The sequence below is a fragment of the Panthera uncia genome, chromosome A2, assembly GCF_023721935.1.
Source record: "Panthera uncia isolate 11264 chromosome A2, Puncia_PCG_1.0, whole genome shotgun sequence".
NCBI classification, from domain to species: domain Eukaryota; kingdom Metazoa; phylum Chordata; class Mammalia; order Carnivora; family Felidae; genus Panthera; species Panthera uncia.
The window spans coordinates 50,656,918-50,681,215 of record NC_064816.1 but is presented as its reverse complement, the minus strand read 5'-3'; the positions used below and the strand labels follow the sequence as shown (position 1 = coordinate 50,681,215).

General features: G+C 43.1%; 1 protein-coding gene across 3 annotated transcripts in view; it reads right to left on the bottom strand.

Moving 5' to 3' along the window:
- Positions 1–24,298, bottom strand: part of ATG7 (autophagy related 7) — a 247,699-nt gene that overhangs the window by 219,348 nt on the left and 4,053 nt on the right. Inside the window, exons 1-5 of one of the 3 annotated variants that reach the window (XM_049642732.1) lie at positions 14,783–15,178; positions 11,337–11,509; positions 10,531–10,585; positions 2,630–2,747; positions 677–754 (exon numbers count right to left, since the gene is read on the bottom strand). In XM_049642732.1, coding sequence (XP_049498689.1) covers positions 677–754; positions 2,630–2,747; positions 10,531–10,585; positions 11,337–11,496 — 411 coding nt within the window. In that variant the 5' untranslated portion in view covers positions 11,497–11,509; positions 14,783–15,178. Of the gene's footprint in view, positions 1–676; positions 755–2,629; positions 2,748–10,530; positions 10,586–11,336; positions 11,510–14,782; positions 15,179–24,298 lie in introns of those variants that run through there. The other 2 variants (XM_049642730.1, XM_049642731.1) reach the window with 2 other exon arrangements.

Below are 24,298 nucleotides of genomic sequence, written 5' to 3'. Positions count from 1 at the left end.
TGTTGGGGCACCTGGGTGGCTCAGTCAGTTAAGCATCCGACTTCCTCTCGGGTCATGATCTCATGGCTGGTGAGTTCAAGCCCCACATCAGTCTCTGTGCTGACAGCTCAGAGCCTGAAGCCTGCTTCTGATTCTGTGTCTCCTTCTCTCTCTGCCCCTCCCCCACTTGTGCTCTGTCTCTATCAAAAATAAATAAATGTAAAAAAAAATTTTTAATAATAAAAAAAAAAAACACAACTGTGTGGACAAACTATGTAGAGCAGTGTGAACTCCTCTAGTCCAGAAGCTGCTGGAGGATAGCCAAGATGTCATCTTTTTCTTATGGTGATGGACCCAGCAACTGAGCCCCACAGACTATACTGAATAAAGACTTTAGCAACAAAGAACCACTACTCCCTGAAGCTGATTTTATTGTGTCCTGAATGACAAGACTTGCGTCACTGTGTTACATAAACCATGCAGTATGTAAGATCAGTAAGAATGAATTAATTTTGCACCGGTGATAAGTGCCAGCGCCTTCGGGCCACTAATCAAATGAGTGTTTCTTGACCAGCTCTGATTTAAATAACACCAGGTAATAGCTTCAGTGAGAAGCACACAGACTGCCCTATTGGCACCCAGGGCTCGGCCAGGGCATCTCAGCAGTCTAAATGTGACCGAGATTCTATTTACTTACTGCAAATGTCAAGAGGAGGAACTTGTTGAGGAGGACAGGGTTTTCGAGGGCAGCACCCGATTTTATGGCTTCCCAAATCTGCCAGAAGAAAGAGAAGTGTCAAGGCAGGTTCTCAGGCCTCTCTGAGTTTCTCACTCTCAAGAGAAGCACAGAGGTGAAGAGCACCAGGGCCCAGCACCACTCACCCCAGGCAATAAAGTGGGTTGTTACCTCACTCTGGCCACTCTGCACGGCCTCTCCACCAGCCACACTCCATGAGGGGCCTGGGGAAACTGAGAGAATGCAGAGTCCTCCTCTCAGTGAGTCTCAGCATCCAAGGAGGCAACCAGGACATTTTCATGCCTTCATTATTTCCTCCAACAAATATTTACTAACTGCCTATTATCTACCAGGCACATCAGGATTACAGAATAAAAGACACAGTCCCTACCCTCAAGAAGCTTTGGGTCCCAGGAGGGAGACAGGCATAATTGTCTGAATGTACCAACAGGTAGGATGTGCTACTTCAAAAAGATGTGGAAATCTTGGGAGGAGCTCCAAACTGGGCTGGGGAGGTGGGAGGGAAAGGAAGCAGGAAGGGGTTCCGGGAAGCGGTGATTTGAACTAGGTATAGGGGATTTCTGGAAGTGTTGTTTGGGATTATCTTGCCCTGAGACAGGAAGGTAAGACAATGAGGAGTTGATGCATACTCAGCAAGTACTGTGGCTAGAAGCAGAAGCTGGCACTGGGCTGCAGCTGTTGATCACAAGATGTTTTAGTAGCTAAGATTAGCTGCTATACTTTGTGTTACTAAACAAGACAAACGGTTGCACCCACAGGAGCCACTGGGTGGAAGAGGGAAATTAGCAAAGAGAAGTTCCTGCTATTGACATGATCACCTTGGAGGAGCTGGACCAGAGAAGAGCAGGCCCCGCTTCTGATAAACTGAGAGGGTGGGAACTGCTGGGGAGTGTGGACAGGGGTGAAGGCTGAGCCCCAGGACAAGGGGTGGGATTTCTGTGGGAAGCAATCTGTGATTTTTGATGGTGGATGAGGACCTGACCCAACTCTTTGGAGACAGCCTTTTAAATGTGCAGCCACAGCAGAAGCCCAGGAGCAGTTGAGTAGCAGGCCAAGGACAACCATCATCACCTGGGTCACAAGCTACATGCATCTCGAGGGATGTAAGGGATACCAAAGGCAGAAGACTTCCTTCTCTGACCATGGCACCCACATAAATAAGACTCTTTTGTTTAAGACTAGTGAGAAGACCACTCGATTAAGTGGGTTAGAGGGGATTGGGATAAACTGTCCTACCATTTTAATTCCTCACACTAACTCAGATATGAACAAGTTAAGGGAAAGACACTCCCGGCAGAGAGAACACCATGTCCCAAGGACAGAGGTGAGAACCAAAGTAGGTGGAGTAATTATAAGTGATTTGCTACGACAGGGTCAGAGAAGGTGAGGGCAAGAGTGACAGGAGAGAAAAGCCACAGAGACCACAGAGGCCAGGCCACAGGTGCCTTGTAAATCAGATGGAATAGTTTATATTTAGCCCGAAGTATACTGGAGAGACTATGCGATCATTTCAGAGAGCATTACAGTGCTTAGGACTGGACTGGAAAGCCAAGGAGCACAAAGAACAGAGAACCCAAGGCCATGCAGACACAGGAATAGAACTCTCAGGGACAGGTCAAGCTGCTTCAGAATGCTAATTAGAGAGCAACAGCAAAGCTTTCACAACTGCCCTGCGATGAAACTCCTGCCTATCCCCAGCTGAGAGCCTGAATATCTTCTCCCTGACTTTCCCACCAACGCAGGAGAGCTGGGGATATAAACCAAAGCCCACGACTATCTTCAAGTACCGACTATATGCTAGTTTCCATGACAGACGCATGCACCTGATCAGAGACACTGCGCCTACCGAGACCACGGAAAACAGAATACATACATCATCTTTTCCCAGCTAACCTCGTCTGCTGCTTGTTCCAAAAGTAGCTTCTTATCTGCGGCCTTGAAAGCCTCGAGTGTGTTGGTGTTAAAGAGTGTTCCAATAGCCGGACAGCAGTGGGCTGGAGTGGGAGCGCTCCTGGACACAGGAGAAACATGGTTAGGCAGGCACAGCCAGGACAGCATTGGGAGACAAAAGACAGTGCTCTGTAGGGCAAAGAGAAGATCAATCACACATTTCTTTGGGAAAAGATGAATATCCTCGCTTAGGAACTAAAAATAGGCACTGCGCACGCGTGTGCGCGCGCGCGCACACACACACACACACACACAAAGCCTCTATATTCCCTTTACCCTAATCTCTTGGCATGTTGTTCTTCCACTGCCCCTCCTCCAGTATAAGTTGATGTCCTAGTTTTTACTCTTTCCCATCTTTAACCCGAAAGGGAAGCATCATTCATTGAACTTCTACTGTGCCAAGAACTACACAATGTTTGAATTTTCTTAACAGCTTTTTCTTTCAGTTAAAGCTTTAAGTAACTTGCCTAAGGTCACATAAAAATAGGCAGAGCTGGAATCTAAAGCCAGAACTAGCCCACTCCTAGGTACCGGGCTGCCTACTGCCTACTCCCCACTCAAACCCTCCCAGGCCTCAAGGCTCTGCTCCAAACCCTTTCTTTCCAGGAGGCCCCTCCCATTTCCTCTGGTAATGGCTGGCACAGGAAACTGAGCGTCCCATTTTAGATTGTCATATACACCTAACTAGAGGATAGCAAGCTCCCTGCAGGCAGGGAACTCGTCTCCTTCTTCTGACTGTCCCCAGACCTCCCCAGCCCAAACAGGTTTCATGCAGAGCTGCTGCTAAGCAAACTCCTGGTGGTCGTCTGAGTCATACAGACAATATGTGTCATACCTGGGCTACCTACCAATCTGTTGTGTCACATGTGTGTCGCACTCTACACTGTCCCCTTATAGTCAAAATCAGGGGAGCAGAAGATGAGTTACTTCTGAATACAAATTCAGATGTGGAAACATCTGGTCTCTTCTCTGAAATGACTGATTTGTGTTTCAGAGGTTACATACGCCTAATATTGTTGTCAATTACAACTACTGCAGAGAGAATATACATTTTTAATGACTGCACTGACGGGAGCTGTGTGGTTTCAAAGACCTTGTGTCTCTTCACTTGGAGTCTGTGTAAAACTGGGTCCACAAGGGCTGCAAGCAGAAGATCAAAACCTAGAAGAGGTGTGGAGGGGTGCAATGGGGGCAGAGGGCTCTGCCAAATGCTGTCTGTGGGGCTCAAATGCCAAATCCTGGGGAAAAAGTAACTTTACATGGTCAGAGCCTTCCCTTGGAGGGTGACAAGTCAGCAAACAGGTTGCTTCTCACAATGCTACTCTAATAAAATATTTTTCAGCCATGTGATAGGAGGACATCAAAGACAGTCTTAAGGAGAAAGAGACATCAAAAAGGGGCAAAACTCAGCCTAGAGGGAGGAGGAAGGAAGCACAGTGGTTGGCACATTAGGCCTTCTACATTCAGACTCGGCTTCAAGAAATTACTGCTGAAACAGAAGGAGCAAACCTCTGAGCTAATCTGATACTAGCACAAGAGGAAGGTACCCTTCTTCCTAAGTGCCCGAATGTCCCAGGTGTGTGAATGCAGTATCAAAGTGTCATCACAAGAATTTGAGCAACTGCCAGCACACTGGCCAGGCTCCTAGAACATCAGTACTCATGCAAGTTAATCAGAGCGGACAACCGAAGTCTCAAAGGAGAACTTTTCATGAGTAAAGCTCTACCAGGGGATGTGGCCAAGGAAATAAATTTAAAGGGTGATAGTGGGAGGGAAAGCCATTCTGCCAATCTCTCCAAGTTCAAGTTCACTTGTTCTGCGCAGAAGTGGCTCAGATGAGGAGTGGAAAGAGCCATGGACCTGGAAACAAGAGAATTTGGTCCAAATCCTGGATCCTAGATACATATTAGTTTAGTTTCCTACAATTCCATTGATATGAAATGTCCAGAATAATCAAATCCATACACAGAAAGCAGATTGTGGTTGCCAGGCTAGGGGGAGGGGGCGGGGGACAGGGGTGGGAGAAGGGAAGAAGGGAGAGTAACTGCTAATGGGGTTAGGCTTTCTTTCCAGAATGATGAAAATGTTCTGAAATTGGTGATGGCAGCAGCTCAACCTGGTGAATACACTAAAAACTGCTGAATTACACATTTTAAAAGGGTGAATTTTGTGGTATATAAATTATATCTAAATAAAGCTGCTAGGAGATCAGAATTAGAAATCTTCCCCATATAGTAAAGCCAATAGTGAATTCACAATGATATATAGACTAACCAGGTAAAGGATTGATCTTAGAAAGGCCTCTAGCTTGGGCCTGCTTGGGGATGCTACTTCTAGAAACTTGGCCTTCACTTCACTCAGTCTCACGGTGCTTACTGTGGAAAGTACTGAAGCTGGTTTGCACCTGTTATTTACACCTGGCCAAAGGCAGGCATGTGGCCAGAGCTTCCAGAACACACAGGCAGGGTGGTGGCCACGACAGGATAAATCCCCCAAAAGAAAGACAGAGGCTGTTCTTCACACCTGGAGGAACCTTTGCTCCACACGCACAGCTCTGCATGCCCAAGGAACCTAGGAAGTCATACTCAGCCTGGGGGCATGTGCCAGTATCTCTGCTTTCCCTAATAATCTGTGAGTTTCTGTTTGCAACATGTTCTAACAGAGTCCACCGGTGTCTCTCGACCACCCGCACCACATCCCATTTTGACAGCCATGCATTTAGACTGCTTTCAAGATTTCAAGTTATTTGAGCAACTAGCACACATCAGACGTGTTAGGGGCTAAGGAGTTAACAGAGACTAAGAGCCTGTGTCCCAGATGATTTTGCCTACGAATCTTACATTCCTTAACTATTTTTTTAAGTTTTTTTTTTTTTAAGGGCAAAGGTTATGCCCTAATCATGTCCAACTTGAGGCTTAGAAAAGAAAATACTTTTTATGACTACAAAGTTCCTCAAGGGAAAGCCCAGAGAAACGAAAACTTTTTTTAATAAGTCAGTTTCACATTTATGCCGAGAATGTCCACCAAAATCTATTCTTTTCTTTTTAAACAGAAATAGAGTACATATGTGCAGCTTGTAGCTGGGCACCATGTTTCCCAGTCTTCCTTATAAGACAGGTAAGCCCTCATGCTCCTACCAATTAACCTAAGTGAAGGGAAGCATGTCTCTACCCGGCAAGGTAAAGTGACAATTCAGTTTTTTGGTTTGTTTGGGTTTTTTTTACTTTTTTTTTTTTAATGTTTATTTATTTTTGAGAGAGAGAGACAGAGTGTGAGCAGGGGCAGAGGAGGGGCAGAGAGAGGGAGACACTGAACTCGAAGTGGGCTCCAGGCTCCACGTTGTCAGCACAGAGCCCAACATGGGGCTTAAATTCACGAATTGTGAGATCATGGGCTGAGCTGAAGTTGGACACTTAACCGACTGAGTCACCCAGGCGCCCTGTCATTTTTCTTTTTTTTTTTTAAGTAGGCTCCACACCCAATGTGAGGCTTGAACTCATGACCCTGAGATCAAGAGTCACATGCTCCACTGAGCCAACGAGGTGCCCCTGACAATTCAGTTTCAAGTAAGCCCTCCAGAATGAGGCAGCCATAGTCCAGAACACTGGACTATTAAGTGGGCAAGAAATAAACCTCCTTTGTGTTTGGGCCATTACACTTGTGGGACTGGTTCAGCAGTACACCCTACCCAAAGACAGCAACCTCCAGTGAAAGACAGTTGATGCCTGACAAAATACTACTTCACCACTAACTGAGCCTAATATGTGTAGAGAGGAGGATCTTACGGTGCTAACTGCTGGCAGAGAGTCCCCATTAGGCTTCCGGGGACTCCAAGGATAAGGGATTGATCTGGGGCTACGTGAAGCTGAGACATGCCTGGCATCTATAAACGAGTACTAGGACTGAGAGCTTTTCAGCTGTGTCTTATTCTTCTCTGCATGCCCAGTGCCTACCACGTTCTATTGTTACAACACAGAGGAAGCAATCAATAAGTATTTCCAAAATAACGATCACCTCTTCACATGTATTACAGCACAGAGCACACTACAATGCAAATATTTGTTTTCTACCTCTATCCAGAGCTCTGTGTTTCCTAAGTCTTTGTGTTCCTAACACCTACACATCCTGCACTTATGAGACATTCAGTGTCTGATGAATAAATTTATAGATTTGCCCTACAAACCAAGCCAATGAACAGCAATAAAAACAAAGGAAGATTAATAATGAAAATAATTTGGATACGAAGAACTCCTTTCTTCTGTGGAGCTCCAAGCACTTTCATTAAACTCCCTAGCTGCCTTAGTCTGTTTGGTCTGCTGCAACAAAATGCCACCCACCAGGTGGCTTATTAACAACAGAAATTTATTTCTCATAGTTCTAGAGGCTGGAAGTCAAGATCAAGGTGCCAGCATGGTCAGGTTCTGGTGAAAGCCCTGTTCCCATCACAGACTGCCCAAGTCTACCTCAAGGGGTGGAAGAGGCGGGTTAGCCGCCTGGGGGTCTATTATAAGGCACCAATCCCATTCATGAGGGGTCTGCCTCCTGACCTAACGTCCTCCTAAACGCCCCACCTCCTGATACCATCACCTTGGGCATTAGGTTTTCAACATACGAATTTGGGCAGGGACACAAATACTAAGACCAAAGCACCAATCATCCTAAGACAGAGAGATTCAGAAAATCACAGACTTTTAAAAGCAGAAGGAACATCAGAAGCCAAGCACTCGAGATGAGGAAACTGAAGAGGAAGAAACTAAAAAGACTTATCCTAGGTAACAGAGTTAATCCAATGTAGATACAGGCCTTCCAGGTCCAGCTCCACCACTGGGGCCATGTCTCATTCCTGCTCATCCCCGAAAGGGCCCACCACACAGCCTTGCACACTGTGAGTATTCAACAGCACAATGAAAAAATATGACCAAATAGAGCAATTTATGTAAAAGTCATACCTGCACGATCACAGATTTTCTTATCTCCTTCAACCAAAATTTCTGGATCACTCAAGTATAAGATGTTTGGATTTTGTTATCTGATCAAACCTAACTTCTGTGAACAGGTTTTTCTATAGTTGATTGTTCCAAAGGATAAAACTATTAAAATCTTCATTAAAACCAGTCTAGTGTCAGAATAAAGGTGGGAGCAAGTCTAGCTTGCAAGGAATGTTAGATTCTCCAGATCACATTAAAACTACACTGTTGATATACTCCCTTGATCATCTTCAGATAATTTAATGCTTGTACTCTGCTGGTTCTTTTCCTTATTATCTTGCAATTGCTTCAAAGGTAAGTTAGTCTCTACCATAACAAGAGACCGATTACTAGGATTTGATTTGTTCTGACAAGCAATCACAAGGAATTTATTACAGAGCAAGAAACCTCTGAAGAGAACAAGAAACACCAACACATACCTTTTAAAGGTATAAAGACTAATATATTTTTATCAAGACTGCATTTTATTTATCCTAAGCCATTCTTTCCCCTCAAAGTATGGGGTATTATTTATCTCATATCAAATCTCTGACTTACCTGCTATAGAGGAAAGGGCTAATATCATCTTGGATTTATCTTATGCAATTAAATTTTGCAATTTGATATACAGGAATCAAATGCATTGACTTTTGGAGAGATTTAAAAAATACATTCTAAGGCTAAAATCAACAACATAAACAACAGGTGTTGTCAAGGATATGGAGAAAAGGAATCCTCATGCCCTGCTGGTGGGAATGTAAACTGGTACAGCCACTGTGGAAAACAGTATGGAGGGTCCTCAAAAACTTAAAAATAGAACTACCCTACCATCTACCAATCACACTACTGGGTATTTACCCAAAGAATACAAAAACACTGTTTCAAAGGGATACATGCACCCCTATGTTTACAGCAGCATTATACAATAGCCAAATTATGGAAGCAGCCCAAGTGTCCATCACGTGTGTGTGTGTGTGTGTGTGTGTGGATAATTGGATATAATGGATAAGGAAGATGTGGTATGTATATATAATATTGTATATATAATATATATGATGGAATATTATTTAGCCATAAAAAAGAATGAAATCTTGCCATCTGCAATGACATGGATAAAGCTAAAGAGTATAATGGGAGGTGAAATAGAGAAAGACAAATACCATATGATTTCACTCATATGTGGCACTTAAGAAAGAAAATTAATGAGCAAAGGGGATAAAAAAGAGAGACAGAGAGAGAGAGACATCAAGAAACAGACTCTTAATTATAGAAAACAAACTGATGATTGCCAGAGGGGCAGGGGATAAGGGCATGGGCTAAATAGGTGATGGGGACTGGGGAGTACACTTGGCACGGCAAGCACCAGGTTGACTCACTACATCGTATATCTGAAACTAATACAACACTGTATGTTAACTAACTGGAATTAAAAAAAAAAAAAAAACTTAAAAAGCCAAAAATAAATAAATAAACAAACAAATAAAAATAAAAGATATATTCTAGGGATACTTTACTCGGAACACCCTAGTCTTTGACTACTGCTACTCTGAAAAGCCAAGCGGTACTTACAAAGACCACGTGGACTTCCCCACATCCTGCAACTTGATACTGCTAATGTGGAGAAAGCAAAAAACGTTGACCACTCTGAAGCTTTCCATTCTTCAACCTTTAATTGTCTTATAGCCCCTCAACACGGTTTCTGCTCCACCCTTCTGTGTAAAATTCACTTTGGGAAACAATTCTCAAGAACTGCAAAGGGCCTAATCAACAAATCCAATGACCCTTGCACTGAACTCTGACCTTTCTGTTTCTGATATTGTTGATCATCTCTTTCCTTCCTGAAAGCATACATCTTTGGTTTCTGTAACGCTTTTCTGGTTCTTCCTCTGCGACAGTTCTTGCCTACTCTGCTAGTTCCGTGTCTTCCTTTGCAGACTCCCCAATCAGATCCATTCCCTGTTCTGGTCCTTTGTTCTTCTTACACAACAGTCTTCCTCTCTCATGGCCTCACGACTCCTCTACCTGGATGACTCTTCCTCCTTGACTCCAGTGCCTCCAGGGCACTTCTACCAGATGATGTCATCTCAAACTCAACAGGTTCTAAACCAAGCTTACCTCTTCTTAAAATTGTATCCACTTCCTGGTCTATCTCTGTAGAAGATAATAAAATGCCCCCAGCTACTAAGACTACAACCTCAGAAATTACTTCACTTTTCTCTCATCCCTGCTTCCTAAATTTAGCCACATGTGACCTTGGGCAAGCCACTTTACCTTCTGACCCATTGTTTCCTTGTCTGAAAAAATAGAGATTATTCACATCTGGCAGGTCTGAAAAGGATTATGTATGTGAAAACACCCACATAATTAAGTTAATGAATGTCTGTCTTCTCTCCAGTGTTCCCTGTGGCCTTCAACCAGGGAAAAAAGACCCTTTGGGGGATATGTCATATTTCTTTGAGTATTCCCATAATATAATGCCTTACACAGTGGCTTGTATACAGTAGTCTAATAAATATGTTCACTGATGCCCATGGATAGGCATCTAAAGGAGTAAGTCAAGAAGTACCAATAAAGGATCACAAAATACTAACTAAAATCAAAAGCAGGTGGGATATTATCTAAATCTCAATTAATCTAGATGATACTTGGACCTAACAGGCTCTGATAATTACCTGCTGAAAATAATATATCTGATAGTCCTAAGCATCTAACACTTGTCTCTGTGCTATAGTGGGGACAAAAGAATCAAGGACCTGGCCCTGCTCCCGGGGGCTCCCCCACTTCTCCCTGTGGTCCACCTATGTGCAAAGTTAAGAATGCTCATTCCTCACAAAAAGCAAACACTTTTAGATTTTAAGAAAAAAAAAAAATACTCACATGTCAAAAGCACTGAACTCCAATGTTAAGCGAGCTGGAAGCCCAGCAGAATCACCTGGACAGAAGCATTATCACATTTTCCATTATGAGTCAGTAATAGCAGCATTCATAACTAAAACGTTTGTGAATAATTTTGTTCTTTTTCTTGAGCCCAAACTGCCCTGTGCAATTCTGGTCATCCATACTCAACAGGGACTTAGCAGAAGATGTCACAGCTTTTCTGAATCTCAGAAATTTGTCAAGAATAAAAAAAAAAAAAAAAAAAAAAAAAAAAGAAAGATTCACTGGGGGAAATGATTTCTAATCTCCTCCCCCAGCAATTCTAGGTAATCAGTATTCATTCTTGGGATTAATTAACTGGGGTCTCGCTACTCCCTTTCTTTTCCCCACAACAGAGGGAAAGAAGTGAAAATGAACTTGGGTCAAAAGTCAGGAAGTAAAAGGGGGATAAAAGGTGCAGCATAGGGTATACAGTCAACGTCACTGTGATCATGTTGTATGGTGACAGACGGTAGCTACAGTTGTGGTGAGCACAGCATAACGTATAAACTTGTTGAATTGCTATGTTGTAAGCCTGAAACTAACATAACATTGTGGCTGAACTACACTCAAATAAAAATAAGCAAATAAACAAATTTAAAGAATGACGAACGAAAGAAATTAAGACAAGAAGTAAAAATAGAAAACAGTGAAGATCATTAATTATACAAGACAAGAGTGTCCCTTTCTAAAGGAAAGCTGACCCTATTCTGGAGGGCAGAGAAGGTGACAGAAGATGATGGCATACGGAGTGAACTGTCTCCTACCATTGTAGTAATATCCCTTAATGTCCTTGGGAGCTTCATCCAGCCGATATTCATTCAGTTTCCTCTGGGTCAACTCGTGCCAGAATCCAACATCCAAGGCACTGCTAAAGGGAGCAAACTGCAATTTGGAGAGCCCAGGATCCCCCGTAGCTGCTGCCATTATTTCTCGCCTACTAAAAAACAAAACAGAACACAGCAAAATGGCATCAAATGTGGTGAGAAAGAAAAAAAAAACATTTATAATAAGGCATAATCAAAACAAACAAAAAATGATGGGAGCTATGCAGGCTACCTGAAGACATAACTGAAAACCACCCTGAGTAATGTGCCCGTGTTGCCAAGTTTAGCCTCCTGGCAACACAACTGATTTTCTAAGTGAAGTCCTTTTTCTAAGGCCTTTCTGGCCTTCACCTCTGTGCATCTTCCTTTCTTGTTCAAGTCGGTCTGACTGGTGTACAAGTGCTACTACTCCTTCTTCGACATAATCATAGTCTCAGAAATTTGTGCCCTCCTATGTGATCCTGGAGAACTTCACAAGTAAAAAACCCAGGCCCAGCTGGTCAGAAACACAAAGCCCTGTCACAGCTCTGAATGAAAGCACTTGAGCACCCCCCCTGAGGAGAACAAAGAAGTTTCTGGCCCACCTAACCACAGTACCCGAATTTTTTTTTTTTTTTGACATCTCATCTTTTATCTTTTAAATGCATGGAAAATTTGCATCTTACTCTACTATATATGTATTTTAATATTTCTCCTCCTGAAATCTCCCTCTGACCCCTCCCCCAGCAATCAGGCATGCACACACTATAACTCCCCTACCCCTGCACACACTCTCAGGGATACACCTCCTCCAGCACAACACTAGAGAACTTGATATTTCCGAAAAGCAGAAGTGGGGGAGGTCTCTTCATGTTCCATCCTGTCCATCACTGTCCATCCCTGTGACCAGACAGAGTAATATTTCTACAGCAGAAGGTATGAAGAGTCACACTATGACTATCGTTCACACCTACTGCCTGAGTTTTGAGCCAAGATTATTACCTAGCTTTCAGTTTTCCCAACTTGGCTGATTTTGGAATTAAGAGAAATATATATAATTTGTAGTTAAGTTTTGGGGGAGTCAGAAGTTATACATGGATTTGGGGGAGTCAAAAGTTGGCATGGATAGGGATCAGCACCCTGTTCCTCAAGTTATTCAAGGGTCAACTGTATAAGTGAGTTTAAAGCCAGGACTTACCATCAACTGATGAATGGATAAAGAAGATGTGGTTTATATATACAATGGAATACTACTTGGCAATGAGAAAAAATGAAATGTGGCCATTTGCAGCAATGTGGATGGAACTGGAGGGCGTTATGCTAAGTGAAGTCAGTCAGTCAGAGAAAGATAGATACCTTATGTTTTCACTCATATTTGGATCTTGAGAACCTTAACAGAAGACCATGGGGGAAAGGAAGGGAAAAAAAAAGTTACAGAGAGGGAGGAAGGCAAACCAAAGGAGACTCTTTTTTTTTTTTAATTTTTTTTTTCAACGTTTTTTATTTATTTTTGGGACAGAGAGAGACAGAGCATGAACGGGGGAGGGGCAGAGAGAGAGGGAGACACAGAATCGGAAGCAGGCTCCAGGCTCCGAGCCATCGGCCCAGAGCCTGACGCGGGGCTCGAACTCACGGACCGCGAGATCGTGACCTGGCTGAAGCCGGACGCTTAACCGACTGCGCCACCCAGGCGCCCCTAAAGGAGACTCTTAAATACAGAGAACAAACTGAGGGGAAGAGGAGATGGGGGAAGGGGAGAGGGAAAAGTGGGTGATGGGCATTGAGGAGGGCACTTGTTGGGATGAGCAATGGGTGTTGTAGGGAAGCCAATTTGACAATAAATTTAAATAAATAAATAAATAAATAAATAAGGCAAGCAAGCCAGGACTTGGATGTGCTCGCTTTAGCAACACGTATACTAAAGCCAGGACTTGGATTTCTCAGAGACGTCTCAAGTTTGACAAATACAAACTAAACATTTCTTTTTGCAAAATTCTGCCCCTTTTCCTGCATGTCCTAGTTTACATAATAGTACCACCTACATCCAAGGTCGAAACCTCAAAGTCATCTTCAATTTTCCTCTCTCTCACATTCAATAAATCACTAATTGCTAGAGGTTCAAACTTAAACGGGCCTCCGGAATGAGACGAAGATGACAGCGACAGCTACTCAGCATTGACCGGGACCAGGCACCACAGCAGGGTGTGCACCTGAATTTACTCCTCCAAAAAGCCCTAGGAAGTGACAGTTCCAATTTTAAAGAGGAAGAAACTGAGGTTGAGAGAGGTAAGAAGTCCACAGAAGGACATACAGGTAGGAAAGTGGAAGAGGGAAGAGGACAAGGACCCAAAGTCCATATTCCAAACATGTGATTTCGTGCTTCCTGTCCAAGTCAGCTTCTCTTCTCTCCGTCCTCCCCGCCACACATCAGGCCCACCATCTCACACCTTGGCTCCTGCAGTAATATGCTCACAGGTCACTGCCTTCTGTCCCTGTCTTCTCCAAACAAGTTGTCACGTTGCCACCAGATCTGATCTGTGCAGGGGGCTCCCTTGTTTAAACAAACAAAATCTTACTGGCTTTACTCCACAGAGAGTTTCCTAGCCTTTCACCTTTCCCTAGGAGACCTCTCCCCCTCTCTACCAGGGAAATTCCTCTCATCTACTAAGATTCTTGATGAAGCTCTCATTAATGCCCACAGTCAGTGGGCATCAATGGCCCCCTTCTCTGTAATGACAGATGAAAACTTCCATTACAGGATTTGCCATCATGAATCATACTTACTTTTTTTATCATACCTTTTAAAAAACTTTTTATTTATTTTTTTAAATATTTTTTTAACGTTTATTTATTTTTGAGACAGAGAGAGGCAGAGCATGAACGGGGGAGGGTCAGAGAGAGAGGGAGACACAGAATCGGAAGCAGGCTCCAGGCTCTGGGCCATCATCAGCCCAGAGCCCGACGTGGGGCTCGAACTCACGGACCGTGAGATCGTGACCTGAGCTGAAGTCGGACGCTTAACCGACTGAGCCACCCAGGCGCCCCTAAAAAACTTTTTAAATAACAGCAGTAGTAGTAGTAACTGTTCTAATTGAATGTTTATTCTGTGCCAAGCACTAAACATTCTACATATTATCTGATGACAACCCCAAAGTGGTTGCATTGTGCCTACTTTACAGAACAGAAATGGAGACACTGAAATATCAAGTCACTTGCCCAAAGTCACTCAGTTAGGGAGTAGAAGAGCTGAGATTATAACCCAGGTTGACTGGCGGCAAAGCCCCAACTCTCATCACTATAGTGTATCGCCTTGAAAGAAGACACCCCTTTTCAGAGCCTGAATATTACCCATCAGCCCCACATATGCTAAAAACAATAACCATTTTGAAAAACATTTATATACTAACCTCCTCTCCAACAGGGTCAAAAGAAAAAGGTCATGGCCAGAGTAATCGTCCAATATGGAAGGAAATCAACACAGTGCAGACAGTGGTACAAATGGATCTCTGAGATCCTCCACGGGATGGGTCATCAGGTCCCTAAATGCTTTAGTCATCCACAACTTACTCTTAAAGGTTAACAGGAACTCACCATCATCTTGATGACCTACTGAGGTCATCAAGATGGAATTTTACCAGCGCCAGAAACAAAAGAGAAAACTCTTCTGTACAGCACTTCAGTGGCTGAGAAAAAGTGATTCAGGAAGACCACTTAGAAGATAACCGACAGGCATACTAAGACAGTAATCTACATAAAAGGCACATCCTTCAAACATTTTCTGACTTATTTGATCTTTGAGAAATTTCAAACAGAACCCAAGAGCCTATTTCACAAGAGGATGTGGTTGGTATTCAGCTGCTGAACTCCTGCTTGACAGGCTCAGAAAACAGAAGGGTCCTATGCAGCAGCAGCAGCAGCAACACGTGATGGGGAATTTGCTGGAAACATCTAAATATGATATGCAAGTATAAATGTATCACTTAGGAACCTATACATCTATGTCATGCTGCCATCTTCCTTAAGCTGGAAGGGAAGATTTAAGAGGAAATGATCAGAATAGAAATCTGGAGGGAGCAGTAAGTTACAGGTGCAAAGTCATTTATGTGTAACTAACCTATATCCAAACATCACCTGCTTCATGAAAATTAAGGCTTGCCTATATATCCCCAAGGTCAGAATTCTAGCTTCTGCTTAGCTTAGAAAGTTAAAATATGACTTTCATCATACCTCAACACTACATACGGACATATTCCAGGAAAGAAACTGACAGAGGCATCAATATAAGTGTGAGTTAACTTTATTTCAGACTATTTCTATCATATCTGGGATGTGAAACCCAGGAGTTACACAAGATGGGATTGTGTCACTTCCACTGAAAGAGGAAAGGATTTGATGAAGATTCAATGCTGTAATGGAAAAGAATCCCAGCAGTAACCAAAACATCCAGCCAAGGTTAAACTGAAATCGCAGATGGGTGGTTAAGCAATACAAACCCTTTTGGGGCTGTGTCTACCACCCAAAAGTGGTGCAAATTTTAGGCTTTTATGAAAATAAAACTAAGTCACACTCAGCAAATTACATAAGGACAAGCTCAAAAAATACCACTGTCTGAATATTTACCAAAAGTTTCTGTCCAAATGGTCCTAAACCTTGGGTAGTGCTATTCTTCAAAGTCAAATCCCCACAGGAAATGGGTAATAGTGCTTGCCTCCCAAGAAAGAAGCTATGGAGTCGGGAGACAGGGGTGTGGAGAGAGTTATTTTAAACTGTCTGGCCCTATTCCCTTTGAATTTTGTGTTCAGACTTCAATGAATTTTGTGTTCAAAATACAATGAATTTTGTGTATGTAGAACAACAATACAGAAATAAATACAATAATTAAAGAAAAAAGTCCTAACCCAATGGCAAGATGGGGAATGAAGGAGACATAAGACTATCAGCACAACTGCTTTGGTTCCAAGAAATAACACCTGAGAGATCTCTGATGCAACAATCATGTCTTATTCATCTTTCTTCAGCACTTACCACACTGCCTAGAATATATTAGGAGCTCAGTAAATGTTGACATGAAATAATAGTTCCCTTCCCCTCAAAAAGGGCCACTATATGGAGGCAGTAATGAGACAAATTACAGCAGACTTTACAAATTACTAATAGCCTGAATTGTCCAAATAAGAAACAGATTGGCCAGAGAGATAATGAATTTTCCATTAGTGGAAGTGTTCAAGCATATATTAAGATGATTATTTGCCAAGTCATATTGTACAAAGGTTTACTGTATCAGGCAGTCAGACGAGCCCAGGGTTTGGCAGGCTTTTTCTGACAAGGGCCAGACAGTAAATATTTTAGTCATTTCATGCCAAAACAGTTTCTGTCATAGTTTCTTCTTCTTTTTTACAACTCTTGAAAAATGTACAAACAATCCTTAGCTTATGGACTGCGCGCGCGCGCACACACACACACACACACACACACACAAAGGTGTGGGTCAGGATCTGACCTGCAGGCTGTAGTTTGCAGACCCTCAGACTAGATGATCTTCCAAACCTGTTATTTGGGTGAAGCAGGTTGCAAGGTTACAGTTGCTGGTCCATGAGAGAAACCTTGTGATGCTGCAAATACATCTTTATGAACTGGAAAACGTAGTCTATACGAGCACTCACACACACATATATCAGCATCAGTAAGCTACCGTGAAGTTCAGTTAACATTTACTGAAGCTCATAACATGCAAGAAGATGGCATTAGTGGCAATGCACATGCAAAACAGGCATGTTACCACACCTCTGATGGTTTCCTTCCTACTTTTTCCTTGATCCCTGATACTGCCTCCCAACTTTTCTGGGGCCACCCTGGTGGCCCCGCCACTCTTCACCTGTGACTTGATGCTGAAGAAACATCCAGCTGCTTGGTGCCCCTCTAACACACCTGTTGTCCTGCCTCCACAACCCTGAACAAACAGCTCCCTGTGTCTGATAGGCATCCCTACTCCTGTGACTGGCACTTTTCAAAATCCAGCTCAGAGGTTATTTGCTCCATAAAGCCTTCCCAGAGCTCCCTTTCACTCTCTTTACCCATTGCTTTCTCTTCTCCCTTGGCTTTGGTTAACCACTTCTGTCTCTAAACTACCTCTACATTTAGTATTACTGTTCAGCTCTTTGCTGATCTGTCTACCTCCATCAACCTGATTGTAAATTCTACAGATACAGATCTTGGCTCATATCCCTCTCAATACACCATAATCACTTGCAGAACGGCTCCCAAATGTTACTAAGATGAGTTCTAGAAACCTTTTATGGGTACCTTCCCATAAAAGAACCAAGAGAAAGAAATAACCCAGGCTTCTATGACTGGAAAGACAAACTCCAAGCTTATTACAATGGAATATGGAGATTAGAGCAAGCAATCATGAAGAACACTTGGAAATATGCCATATGACTTAGAAATAAATCTGTTATCGTTTTTTAGGACTAAGATCTTAGTGGATAAGAGATATGCATGTACAAATCAACTGAAATGAAATCTCACCCAACCAAGTATAAAGTTAGTATAGATCTTTCTTCCTGAAAGTATTCCCATAGGTACAGAAGTCAAAGGCCTACATCCACAGTCTCAAAGTATCTCTCCACCAAAAAAAAAAAACAAAAAAAAACAAAAAAAAACAACTATTAATTTCAAAGGAGAGAAAAAGTAACTCTACAGTGACAAAATCTGGCAGACACCATCTTAATGCAGGGATTGAAGTCAACACCAGCAGCAATGGGACACAGATACATATGCTATCTGATAGAATGCAGTGAAAAGCACAAACATCCATACCACTCCGCTGAAAGCATATGACGTGGGTCTCATTGAGAAGAAACGTTAGGTAAACCCAAACTAGAAAACATCCTACAAAATGACTGAGACTGGCTTACAATCTTCAAAGGTGTCAAGATCTTGGGGCACCTGGGTGGCTCAGTCGGTTAAGCGTCCAACTTCGGCTCAGATCATGATCTCTTGGTTCATGAGTTTGAGCCCATGATGGGCTCTGTGCTGACAGCTCAGAACCTGGAGCCTGCTTCCGATTCTGTGTCTGCCTCTCTCTCTGTCTCTCTCTCTCTCTGCCCCTTCCCTGCTCACATTCTCTCTCTCTCTCAAAAATAAATAAACATTAAAAAAAAAAAGTGTCAAGGTCAAGAGAAGACTAGGGAATTGTTCCAGAGTAAAAGAGAAAGACACGATGACCGGGGGCAACATGTGATGCTGGCTTGACACTCTGCTTTCATAAAGGGTGCTACTGGGACAAAATCTGCCTGGAATCTCTGGAGAAGGGTATATGAGAGGTCTGTCTTATTCTTGTAAGGTTTCTGCAAATTTGAAACTGTTCCAAAATAAAATATGAAGACAATTTTAGAGCCTGCACACACCCAGCCTATGCTATACTGAACAGGCAAAACCAATTACGTGAAAGAAGTTAGAATAGTAATTACAGGGTGGGATGGGGCTACTGACTGGAAAGGGGCAGTAAGAAGCCTCCTGGGGAGCTGGAAACATTCCATTTTCCTTGAGCTGGGAGGTGGTTTCAGAGCACATACATATGCAAAAACCCATGAGCTATATATTTACGATTAATGTACTTTACCATATGCATACTATACCTGAACAAAAAAAGTAAAATCGAAAGCCCTATATTCAAGCTATAATGATCCTACACAGAACCTTCCTGTATTCACTTAATAGTTAACAGATGACCTATTTAAAATCTAGCTTTGGTGAAAAGAAACTCATTGCTCTAAATAAGTATAAAAGAAATATCATTTCCATAAACTTTTCTGGCATTTGTTATTAAAGATGCTGAAGACGGAAGTATTTTGGCTTTACTGCTTATGTAATTAATTGGACCAGGAACGCTCCCTGGTGAGTCTGTCCAACTGGTCTCCCTCCAAGGGAGGGTAGGCAATAGGATTGGATGCAGCAGATATTAAGCCAGGGTAGGATTTCTGGAAATGAAGAAGTCAACTGGTAGAAAATGAACAAAAATCACAGTGATGAAACAAACAAACCTGTCTTCAGGGAAACTAAACCCTTGGAGGGACAGCAGAGAAACAGACTAGCCTAACTGTTCTAATAAAAATGCCTTGCTCTGACTTTCCCCTGTATGTTGTTGGGGTTTTGTTTGTTTGTTTGTTTGTTTGGGGAGGGCAGGGGAACTTCCAGTCATTCAGAGAAAGGATGTTAATGTGACAGTGGGGAGCCCGGTCTTCAGAGAGACCCAAGCATGAGTTCCCAATTCCACCTCTCACTGGCTGAGGAGCCTTGGGCGGGTAACTTCATCCCCTGTGCCTTGATTTCCTCATCTGTAAAAAAAGGATAATTCCAGCCAACCCGTGAGGTTGTTGGGAGAGCTAAATGAGAAAGGGCGTGATGTGCCTGTTCAGGGGCCTGGCGCAGTCAGCCTAAGTGGTAGTGCCCTCAGATTGTCAACACATGCCCCGTACCTCACATTAGCCAACGCTGCCTGCCTAATGCGGCTGCCCTTCTCCGTGCTCACTGTGAAAACTTTCTCCATCTCAAACGTGCCTTGTGTAAGCCTCACCTCCCTCAAAGGAGCACTGCAGTCACAGCAGAGGTTTAATTAAAATGAAACGGATGGTCTCCTGCTATAGGTCATCAAGGGCAAGTCCAGAGGAACAAGTGCTAAGGGTTAGGAGCACTTTGAGTTCAATTTCTCGCAGGCTACATGGGGCCATTCACTTAGCAGAAGCGCCAGAACAACCGCAATTTGGCCCTGAAGTACCGTCTCTGGGCCAAAATGGAGCACATAGAGCAGACTTCTGTTCTCATTTTCCCAGCTGCGGGGCGGTGAGCTCTGGCAGTCATTAAAATAAGCACCAAACCACATGGCCAAGTCCTGCTGACAAACAGAGTATGTAAGCTGATGGGTTAAAAAAAAAAAAAAAAAAGGGAGATGGCCAGGAGTGGGGAGGGGGCCTCTTTGGCATACGAAGCCAATGCACATTTTGCCGGCTAATGACGTTCTGCAACTTCACGAGTTTTGGAAATAATGTGCAAGGCTGCCAAAGAGGGAGGTTTACAGGTCCTCCCTTCCAAAAGGAGGGGGGCAAAGTTCCAAACTTCGAAGACAGATTAGGCTTTACTGGAAGATGAAAACTCAGGACTCCTACAGGGGAACCAGCTGGGTTCGGAAGCCTCAATTCCTTTTAAAAATCGCATTACAGTCAAGATGCCCCTGGGCCAAACTGAGGTCTCCACAAGACACCGAGTCATCGAAAGTGGCTTTTTTGTGTGACTGTACTGTTAGGTGGCCGCAGCTGATCACATAAGCAGGCAGGATAACTGCTATTATGGACGGGTTGTCTCCCTCACCTCCATGCATGCCACCTTGGTCAATGAGAGAACTGGCAGTCACCTCCACTGTCTTCAAACTGTAACCTTCATGCTCATTGGTTACTCCTGGGAGTTTTTCCTTTGTTTTCCTTCTGCTATAATAACCTTAACCTTCACATACAACGTGCTCTTGTTCAGCCTGTTTTTGAGAATGGACGCACTGGATACCAGTGTTGTGGGGCGTGGCAAGCCCACGAGGGAGGGATAGTAAAAGCTGAGAGAGCCTGTGAGAGAGGAGAAAGACAACACAAGGAAGATGGAAACAGCATGCCTGCTTCAGAGTCCTTTTTGTTAACTGCACCAATCAACAGTGTCATGTTGCTTCATTCTATATACGAGGGACAGCCACCTGGATTCACCGGCATCGCTAGAGAGCCCTCATGTCAACCAACAGGTAAAATCTGGCATGGTTTCCTAAAAGCTGGCTGAGTTATGGAGGCTAGCTTCTGAGTAACAGAGGCTCTGTGGTTTCATTTCTGGTGATATCTAAGAACTCCTGGAAAAGGAAGAGGTGCTGAAAAATTGGGCCAACCCAACACATGTTACCAGATTTCCAAAATATTTGATTTCCAAAGATAAGAATAAGGATGGATTCTACAGCCTAGTGGACAGAGGTTTTGTTCAGGAAAGGTGGCATGTGGGCCATTCCAGACCACATGTCACTTCTGTGCAATTAGAAAACTATACCCCCTCCTGGAGACATTTTACTTCCTTTCCTTAGAAAATTGTTGTAATACATTGATTAGGTTGACCCAAGACATTTTACCTTTGTCTGCCAGAAAATCGTCACTACAAAAGTAAATTCATGATGCCTATGATCCAAACAAAACCCCCTCAGATGTGGCCTCTTGGGCAGCGCACAACCTGCACAACTGTATATGGCAGTCTTGAGTATTAATCCTAAGAGGCCACTATAGTTTAAGAAGGAGTCGTGAGAATAACTGCATTTCTTCCTTGATCAAAGAAGAACCAGATATAGGATACAGGATATCTGGACCTAGGAAGGCCTCTGAAAAGACCACTCCAAATATCCCGGTAGACAAGATGAAGCTGTCATAATTGGATTCCAACATAATCAGAGAGACTACGAACCAGTAAAATAATCTCATCTGAAGAATGCTGGTTACGGTATGAACTGGTGTTAATAAGAAAGGAACTAATAGGGGCATCTGGGTGGCTCAGTTGGTTAAACATCCGACTCTTGATCTCAGCTCAGGAAATGATCTCATGGTTTGTGAGATCGAGCCCTGCATTAGGCTCTGTGCCGACAGCATGGAGCCTGCTTGGGATTCCCTCCCAAAAATAAATCTTAATAATAAGTAGTATAATAAATACAATTATATGTATAAACAAAAATATACATATATATAAAAGAAAGGGGCTAACTGTGATAAGTCATTGGTTCAGTCTTTGGTCCTAATCTATTTATTTTTATTTATCTACATGAATGAATATTCATCAATATTTACTAAGTGTTTGATGTGTGCTGAACATTGTGTTAGGGGCTTAGAGCAGGGAAAAAGACACATAAACCACATAAACAAATATATTCAAAAAGGTATACTTACTACATTTACCAGTGACTTTGATGATTGATACAGGTTTGCTTATCAATTCTATACATGACACGAAGCAGGAAGGAATAGGCAATATGATGGATAACAAAACTTCACAATACAAAAGATTCTGACCACCTGGAATAACAGGCCTATTTTAACAAGACTAAAAATTTCAGAGGTAAATACAGGGTCTTAAACCTCAGTCCAAAAAAACAGCTGGACAACAGTGCAGGTACTGTTGATAATGGAACTGTTGATAACAGGCAGTATGATAATGGAAGGACACAGCTTCATGAGCCAGAGAGACTGCAGTTAAAATCCCACCTCTGAAGGGTGTCTGGGTAGCTCAGTCCGTGAAGCATCCAACTCAGGTCATGATCTCACAGTTTGTGGGGTCAAGCCCTGTGTAAGGCTCTGTGCTGACATCTTGGAGCCTGGAGCCTGCTTCAGATTCTGTGTCTCCCTCTCTCTCTCTCAAAAAATGAATAAACATTAAAAAAATAAAAGTAAATAAAAATAAAAAAACCCCACATCTGCTACGTCTAGCCACACAACCTCAGGCAAGTCATTTAACTTTTCTGAGCCTTCTTCCCCACCTGTAAGATGGGACACTATCTGCTGTACAGAATTGTGAGGATTCGATTAGAAAATGCATGTACTTGAGGGGCACCTGGGTGGCTCAGTCAGTTAAGCATCCGACTTTGGCTCAGGTCGTGATGTTGTGGTCCATGAATTTGAGCCGCACATCAGGCTCTGGCTGACAGCTCAGCGTATTGTGCCTCCCTCTATCTCTGCCCCTCCCTCACTTGTGCACGAGCTCTCTCTCTCTCAGAATAATAAACACTTAAAAATTTAAAAAAAAGAAAATGCATGTATCGGATACAGAAGTCATTCTAAAATAGGACTGACGTTATCAACAAAACATGTGTGAAAGACATGGGGATTTCCATTTAGTTATCCCTTCAACAAACATTATGTTATGTACAGTTCCCGTGCTGTATTTCAGCACTCAATGGCAAGAGACTAAGGTCTCTGCCTTTCAGGACCTAAGTTTTGAGGGTTATACATACCAGGAATGACAGTATAGCAATCTGTGGATAAAGCAAGTACCATATGGTATAGTATAAGTGTTTGTACAGGGTGTTATGGGAGGACGGAGGGGTATCTAAATTGGACTGAAGAAGCAGGGATTTGTATTTTAGCAAAGATCTGTATTTTAGGAATGATACTCCAGTACCAGTGAGCACCAGACAGGGCAAGCGGCTCTGTGGTTGTGCAGGAATACAGGCAAGAAGCAAGAAGAGCCTGAACTAAGGTAATGGGAGAAGCGATGGAGGAGAAAACGTGTCAGGAGACATCAAGGAAGGAGAATCTGTAGAACTCTGATGACTGCCTGGGATGGGAGAAGAGGGAAAAGGCCAAGACAACTGCAGTGCTCTGATGGGAATGACTAAATGGAAGAAGGGGAATGAGTCAGAGGAAAGGATGTAGAAAGAAGGGCAGCTTTGGAGGGAAGCTGATGAGATTAATTTTGCCCTCACTGAGTCTGAGGCCTGGCCTGCAGGAGAGATCTCAGCTCAACATACAGAACAGGGGTCCTTGGCACATAAATGGGAGTTGAAGTTGTGGGTGAGAAGAGCACAGAGTATAAGGCAGAACCTTGGAGAAAACTAGCATTTAATGAACAAAAGGAGGGGGGGGACCCACAATGGAAGCTGAGGGGGAAATGGCCAGACAGATAACACAAAGGAATATCAGCAATATGAAATGTGCTCAGAATTCAAAAGGTAAGGGAAAACTTTCAGGGGTTCGGGCAACATGAAGGTCTGAAGACGAGGAAGGGCAATTTTGGAGGACAGGTGGGACAGAAGAAGGATTTTAGCAAATGATGACTTCAGGAAGTCAACAAACGTGGATGGGAAGAGATGATGTGATGTGATGTGATGTGATGTGATGTGATGTGATGTGATGTGA